Source organism: Sphaeramia orbicularis, chromosome 21 (genome assembly GCF_902148855.1).
Source record: "Sphaeramia orbicularis chromosome 21, fSphaOr1.1, whole genome shotgun sequence".
Taxonomy (NCBI): Eukaryota; Metazoa; Chordata; class Actinopteri; order Kurtiformes; family Apogonidae; genus Sphaeramia; species Sphaeramia orbicularis.
Genome location: NC_043977.1, coordinates 22,001,659 through 22,009,393, shown reverse-complemented (window position 1 = coordinate 22,009,393; position 7,735 = coordinate 22,001,659). Strand labels below are relative to the sequence as shown.

Genomic DNA, 7,735 nt, shown 5'->3' with positions numbered 1-7,735 from the left:
AAGGATCATTCATCAGTGTGTAAAGAAAATACGACCTTTTATTAACATTTTCCGATCTTAAAATACGAAGCCAAAAAAAAAAAAAAAAAATCTTAACCTGAAGGTCCTTTTGATCTCCACATCATAGAAGCCCTCAGACGGCTGCATCAACCCCATCACACCACAACCACTTCCCCACACCGCATAAAAGTACATGAAAGGCACTTGACAGTAGCACATAGGAACTCTTGTATTATAAAACAGAAAATGCATGTCAGATTTGTGTTTCGGGTTTTCACTTGTCAATCTCTTTGGTGCACGTTTGTTGTCTGGGAGTATTCTTTAATTTCTGTAGATGATTCTGATTTAGAATCATGTCTACAAAACAATTCACTGTGGGTTTTTTCGTGGTTAATACTGCTTGTGTTGGTACTGTTGGTGTAGAGTAGTGAAAACACCTCAAACACAAAAGAGGCACTTGTCAGCACAGAGTATCTTCACTGATTCAAGAGGCTCAGTTTGATCCTTCCAGCAGTGGCACTGTGCTTTCTCCAGACTTCGCAGCAAACAGCAGTTTAGTTCTTCTATATATAAAAATAAATTAGAGTGGTCATTAATCTAAAAAGCTGCAAACAGTATAAAATACTCATAGTCCTAGTGCGGTCACTTATACAGAGTGTCCCAAAAAAATGTATACACACTTTTAATAACTGTAAAGTAGGTGTTTATTAAAATTCATTTAATTTTCAAAATGTAATAGAATTTACAAACATTTTATCGTTTTGTCACCGCCTGTTCTGGTCCAGACACTGCTGACAACGCCAAGCAATGGAATCACACACATCACAAAACAATTCCCATGATATTTGCGTGCATTCACATTCAATGGCTGCTCTCAATTTAGCGACTGTTGCAGGTCTCATAGCGTAGACTTCGTCTTTTAGGTATCTCCATAAAAAAAAAGTCTAGTGGTGTGAGGTCTGGTGAAGTTGGCAAACAGGTGGATTGGACAGAGGGGTTTCGTTGAATACCCTCCGCATTCACCGGACCTCACACCACTAGCTTTTTTTTTTTAAAATGGGGATACCTTAAAGACAAAGTCTATGCTATGAGACCTACAACAGTTGCTAAATTGACAGCAGCCATTGAATGTGAATGCACGCAGATACCAAGGGAATTGTTTGGTGATGTGTGCGATTCCATTACTGCGCGTTGTCAGCAGTGTCTGGACCAGAACGGATGTCAGTTTGAGAAGAGGCGGTGACAAAACAATAATATGATGTTTGTAAATTCTATTGCATTCTAAAAATTAAATGAATTTTAATAAACACCTACTTTACAATTATTTGAAGTGTGTACACATTTTTTTGGGACACCCTGTGTTTTTTTTTTTTTGTAAAAGTGTTCGTTTGCAGACTCAGATGAAAGACCAAAGTTGGAATCTATCCAAGGGGTTACAGGGGGCCAGAGAGGGATGTTCATGACGAGCACTGAGACACATCTCCAACCCTGGCATGTAGAATAACTGGTTCTGTAGCGAGAAAGAAAAAGGAACCATAAAAGTACCTGAAGCCACAAATTAATGCACATAGCAGGAGAATCAAAAACCGCACTCACATCTTTCAGTTCCCATTTTTGCTCTGCTCCGACAAATGTGTTTCTGCCTTTATACTGGCAGTCCTCCAGTTTTACAGCCCCGTCTGCCCCTTGCAAACACAGCTCCTTCTGAATGTTGTGTCTAATCTCATGATGTGTGGAGTACTCAAAATACTACAGCATGGGAATCAGAAAAAAAAACATGCCACTTATTTCTGCAACTAAAGTGAGTCATATATTCTTTTTTTTTTTTTTTTTTTTCTTTTTTAAATCGGAGATCAGAGGTACGAGAATAACTGACCTGGTTTCCACCTAGGCCATGGCATGGGTACATGATCAGCTGTTTCCCACCCTCATTGTTCTCTCCAGCATCCAGACAGGATTCTTTGCCCACGTTTTTTACCTACAGAGAAACGGAGAGGGGAAGGGGAAAGCATTGAGAGGAAGCAAAATAAAAACCTAACATCCAGTGCAAGCTGTTCAAACAACTTTAGTCTCAGGAGTGCTTTCAGTGGTGTCAAATTGGAACTGCTCAGTACCCTCTGGAGATCCTAAGTGGAAACCCACGGTGGCTAGACAGAGCTCTGAGGTTTGGAACGAGAAGAGCAGTGGTGGGGAGTGTGATCTTACCGAGCCAAAGCGGAGTGGGTTGAGATCAGGCATGAAGACCTCTGGAAAGACGTTCTGCAAATACCAGGAGAAGCTCTTGCACTGCAGCCGCTCTCGGAGGTCCACACGCTTGGAAATATCTCCAAAAGTTTTCTGTTGAAATTGTCATTTAATTGGTGAGAAATTACAACTGGACAACTTCTAAGTCTGAGCAGAGTCATGTTTCTTTACCTTACTCCTGAACCTTGCCAAATCACACTGCAAACGCCCTGAATAATAACAATCTAAACTGTCAGACACTTAACACACACAATATAAAAATATGACTATCACAAATCAAATAGCTACAATCCTATGGATATAAAAATTACACCACTTTAGAAGTCTTTTTTAAACTTTTAATATTATCAACACTTCACTCCCGTGATATGAATAGCTATGTTCCTCTTAGTCTTTTGTTAAACAAGTTAAGTGGAAAAACATTGCAGACACGTCTCTGTTTCTTTTTAACTGTGCTGTAGCAGCATATTTTAAAGCATTTCTGGACACTTTACGCCCTTGAATAATAAGAGCTCTTACTATAATGATGAAGAGGCTGCACACATTAGAGTGCACTGATAGCTACTACAGTGGATTCCTTCAGGCAGCTGATGATAGCTTGTCTGTTTGAAGCCAATGGGAGAGGGCTGGCCCACTGTGTGAGGTATAGCCCTGAGGGAACTGTTTATGGCACCTATGGGACCACGTGTTGGGAATCGCTGAGAGCCTATGTCATTTACCAGAGCTGACTTCCTTCAGATTCCGTTTTAGCCATTTAAAAACTTCACCCTAATTACTGTCAGTGAGGGTTTCCAATTACAAATTAGTGCATTGAGGATAATGTAGTGAGATGTTATGTTTTCTCCTGAACTGAGGGGTGTGTGTCTACAAGTAACTTGAGTAATAAGTACTTTTCTCATGGTGGGTAACAAATGAGATGCACTGTATACATGAGGTGGAAGTAGTTATGATAATATGCTGCAATGTATTCAACACAAGAGGAATGAAAGTGGACCAGATTTCAAAGGTGTGTCAGTGAGAGACAGTACATACATCTTTGGCCATCTGTGCAGCTTGCTGGTTACGACGGTAAAAAATCTCCTTGTAGTTGTCCATCCAGACTTCGGCTAGTCGTACCTGGTTACGAGCAATCACTTGAGTGCCCTTGGGGAAGGTGTGGGGGCTCTTAGTGCGGAAAACATGACCAACAACTGAGCAGGGGATGATCTCCAGCTGTCCTCCACACTGCCACACCTGCAGGATAAATGGGAAACAACGCTAGCAGATGGGTGATGACATGTTTTAGACACACCTGTACATCTGTTTGAATAATGGAACGATTGTCTTTACAAAGGGTAACTGACAACCAACAATAAAAAACTACTTGGTGTTGTCTTACCCTAAATGACATTTCAATATTCTCTCCACCCCAGATTTCCATTTCTTCGTCATAGCTTCCAATATGGTAGAAATATTCTTTAGAGATGGAGAAAAGTCCACCCGCAAAGGTAGGAGTCCTGTAGAGAAGTTAATGTTTTAATTGTGTGTATAAAGACCATATTCTATGTTTATACATCTGTTTGCTTACTTAATGGGATAAGTTTCATCCTTTCTCCTTTGTTTCTCATGATCAGGCAGGCTTTCCCAGCCAAAGGACAGGCCCCAGTCGAAGTTTCCCCGGTTGTGGTTCTGCCCATATGGAGACGGTTTCATGAACTCAAAGGTATTCAGATCAATAGTGGTTATATCAGGACTGACTACTGCTGTAGAGTTCTCTGCGATCCTGGCCAGCAAAGGCTCCAGCCAACCATTGAAGCATTCACCTGTAAATACACAGATACGTCACATTTCATCACATGCTCTTTCTTATCGATAACCACTGAATGGTTATTGTTCTAAAATTATAAGGTAAATACACATAGTAAAGCAACTGAATGAGCTGTTGAGTTCCAGGTGTACAGGAATGGGTGTGGCTCATGTCAAACATTGTGTTTTATGTGAGTAATCTGAGGGGTGTTGACTAACAGTGAGCATCCAGAAAGGTGAGTGTGTCACCCGTAGCGACGGAAGCGCCCAGTAACCGAGCAGTGATGAGTCCTTTTCTTTCTCGCTGACGAACAACTCGCACAATACTCAGCTGCTTCAAATACTCATCCAGATTATCCTTCAGAATATCTGGAAAGAGAATATCCATTAGACATAGAGTTAACAGAGGATGTCAAGAATATTATGGAAAACAGGATGACTTTACATGACTGAATGCTGCCACAAATCCATAAACACTTGACATGCCAGAAACAGACAAAACATCTAAAACCTGTAAGTTACAACATCAAGCATATGAAAAAGACAGAGGTGTCTGCCTTTCATATTCAACATGTCTGACTTTAAAGAAAACTGTCACACAGCAGTGCTCCCACTGTGGCCTGTTCCCAACAATTAACAGAGTTCACAAAATCAGATGCTCTACATTCTCTGAAACCTCTCTCCCATCCAGCATATCATTTCCTTCCTACATCAGACCTGTTTACAACAGTGAACTCTGCCTCATTTCTGAGCACAACCATGGCTGGCTCCTCTGAGGAAAGTATTCCCTTGAGCAGACCCTGTCTTCCCCTTGTAACCCACTTCATGGGCCACAGAAGGAGTGGGAGCTCCTCAGTGCACATTTCATAGAGGAGCTGCCCACCCAAAGCGCTCCATGAAACTGACACCAAAAAAAAGAGCAAGGCGGTCCTGAAGGGTAGTGCTCAATTTTACCATCCACGCTGGCGTCGTCCACTAGGATGATCTCTTTGAGGAGAATGGCTGGAGACGTGTGGAGGACACTGTACACCGTCCTGAGCAGAGTGCTCCAGGCCTCATTGTGAAACACAATTATCACGCTGGTGGTCGGCAAGGGGGGGCATCGCTTGAAAGTTTGCTCAATACATCTACAAAAAGAAGGAGAAAGAAAACAAAGATCTAACTGTCCTGTATAATTCCTGGGTGGCACAGCAGTGTAGTTATTACATCTGCAGACTCTCCCCTGTGGGGTGTCCATTTCAGCGGTGACACCACATGTGTGGCAGCCTTTGAAATAGCTGCCATATCAGAGTGGAGGACTGTGTAATTTACTCTAATAAGATACAGTACATGGATCCACTTTATGTCTGTGTCATGTACTCACTGTGTACTGACATGTACTTGGACTTCCATGTACTTGGATGTACTATAATTAGCCAAACAAAACTGATTCTTCCTGGACTGGCCACAGTAACTGGGCAGGCATGCTAAAGCAAAGTTTCAGTCAGAACAATCATCTCTGTGGTTTCTCCATTAAATTTCCCCTCGCTGCAAAAAAAAAAGCCCATATGATGACTTTTCTTGAGTTAGACGATCAATTTTTGAATTGCACATCCTTATTAAACACTGATGATTCCTTCAGTGTTTGGTTTTAGGTTAAACCCACAGTCATATTTACCACTAGATGGTGTAATAACATGATATATCTGATTTGAAATTAACTGAAAAATCATATATTAGCTGATGAAATGTGATCCCCTAATGCTTTTTGGAATATTTTGATTACGGAATATGAGCTACACAGACTGCACATAATAACGTACTCTGGTGGTCTTGTGTCAGCCCCCAGGTCTCTGCTCAGAGACACACGGTCACTGGCATACAGGTTAAAGCAATGTTTCTCTTCACCCCTCTCCTTTTCCTTTTGCTCCTCGGGGCTCAGTGAGTCTGTGTGGAAAGGCTTCCCAGCAGCTCCAGGAGCGAGGGGACTCTGTGGTGGCCTCTCCAGAGCCGGTCTCAGCTCTGAGGCAGTGTAGTGACCAGGGAGACACGACACGCTGTCCCCACTGTCCTGCTGACGCACTGGGGCTCTGATCTGCATCTTTGGCATCGCAACCCTGAAGTTATTGACAGCTCCAATCACCATGCCCAGCATAGCATCCCGCTTCACTGCCATTTCTTTGAGCCACGGGTCCTCCTGTGGACTCTGGCTCCCCACTTCCCATTGTATGAAGAACACAAATGTCACAAAGACCAGACCCACTATGACCAGTTTAAGTGGGTGCAGGCGCCTTCGGAGCACTCTGCGGAGAGTTGTCATTCTTCTTGGGTGGAGAGGTGGCTGGTTCAGGATGGAAGGTCAGCTACAATGAATAAACAAACACATTACACCACAAACACACACATATAACAACTAAAAGGGTTCTATCTGCACTCTTCTCTTTTACTTTATTTTAACTGATTATTATTTGTTTAATTGATCATTTTTTAATTGGAATTGTGTTTTTAACTTGTCTCCTTTCCATTTTTGTAAAGCACTGTGAATTGCCCTGTGTATGAATTGTGCAATACAAGTAAATTTACCTTGTCTTGCTTTAACCTCTTAGGTGTTTCTATTACAGACAGTGTAAAGCCACATTAATGTCACCACAGAACATCTTTATACTCTACTGTACATATAGAAACATTCCTGGTGTAGTGTGTAGCTGCTATCCACAAATTACAAATGTGAATCAACAAACTGCACTGAAGTCCGTCAGAGGAAAAAAAAAAACAAATCCCACCTACCATGAGTCGCTGAAATGTACGTCAGTGTTAGAAAAGTTCTTCTAAAATCTTCTGACACAATCCAGTGGATGACATCCTTGCTTGACTGCTGATTCTGTTTTTGCTCCGTGAAATCCAAAGAAACTTGTCTTTAAGGAGGACAAAAAGATTTGCTGTGTGTTGTGACTCCATAAAACTTCCGTCTCGTTGGATTCCAGGTGCACCTCTCTCAGGTAGAGGGAGGAGACGTGGTGACGCGCTTGCGCAGAAAGGATTCCTGCGCGTCCAAATCCATACCTGAAAAAAAAAAAAAAAAAAATCCGATTGGAAGATGAGAGGAGAGTGGAGGTAGAAGTTTTGTTGCGTGTTTGTTTTTAACTCTAATGCTTCTTACCCATTCAGACTTTAACCCTGGCTGCACCACCGGTCTGCTCTGCGCGTTTTCCTGCGTGGTTTTGGAGACTCCCACATGAGACAAGTTGTGGAGACGGAGGTGCTGTGATTCAACAATGGTGTCATTAATAGGATTTGTTCAACTGGTCATTCACTGGGACAGTTGCTGGGATACAAATAACGGAGGAACGCGCATCGCCCCTCTCACAGACCACCGCATCCAATCAGGTCCCCTTCAGGAACGCACCGCGCACAGTTCCAACTAATGAACGGGAACACTGAAACCCCCACGGACACCCTGACTCAAACACATTTCACGTCTAAAAGCCACATCTGCAAAGTTTATCAGCCTTCTTCTGACTCCATTATTATAAAATAGCGGACACTCACCAGCGTTGCGGTCTATTTATCCATGTGATTACGCATGTTTCCCACAGCGGATGGTCTTCATGAAGTGTCCGTGGGAGTGGAGACGTGGACTCCATCCGCTGCCCCTGTGCCCAGTTTGAGGTCTGCCTTTCAGTTACACACACTGACTTCATGTGAGGCGACTGTGTTCCCCAGCACT

General features: G+C 42.6%; 1 protein-coding gene across 1 annotated transcript; it reads right to left on the bottom strand.

Annotated features, from left to right (window-relative positions):
- Positions 1 to 1,361: 1,361 nt before the first annotated feature.
- Positions 1,362 to 7,695, bottom strand: galnt3 (UDP-N-acetyl-alpha-D-galactosamine:polypeptide N-acetylgalactosaminyltransferase 3 (GalNAc-T3)). The gene is made up of 13 exons (XM_030124440.1): positions 7,558 to 7,695; positions 7,169 to 7,270; positions 6,796 to 7,071; positions 5,832 to 6,371; positions 4,984 to 5,156; positions 4,249 to 4,398; positions 3,812 to 4,046; positions 3,623 to 3,740; positions 3,277 to 3,477; positions 2,206 to 2,337; positions 1,877 to 1,978; positions 1,597 to 1,749; positions 1,362 to 1,510 (listed from the first exon to the last, which is right to left on the bottom strand). Exons 4-13 carry the CDS (start codon positions 6,326 to 6,328, stop codon positions 1,397 to 1,399), a joined length of 1,875 nt encoding a protein of 624 aa, XP_029980300.1. The 5' UTR covers positions 6,329 to 6,371; positions 6,796 to 7,071; positions 7,169 to 7,270; positions 7,558 to 7,695; the 3' UTR covers positions 1,362 to 1,396.
- Between the last annotated feature and the right edge of the window lie 40 nt (positions 7,696 to 7,735).

What these genes read in the sequence shown, in the direction of transcription:
- galnt3 (XM_030124440.1), bottom strand. Translation starts at nt 6,328, where the DNA reads ATGACAACTCTCCGCAGAGTGCTCCGAAGGCGCCTGCACCCACTTAAA. An exon ending in CACCTTTCTGGATGCTCACT is followed by an intron (nt 4,047 to 4,248) that starts GTTAGTCAACAC and finishes GTGTATTTACAG; the next exon opens with GTGAATGCTTCAATGGTTGG. An exon ending in GATGAAACTTATCCCATTAA is followed by an intron (nt 3,741 to 3,811) that starts GTAAGCAAACAG and finishes ACTTCTCTACAG; the next exon opens with GACTCCTACCTTTGCGGGTG.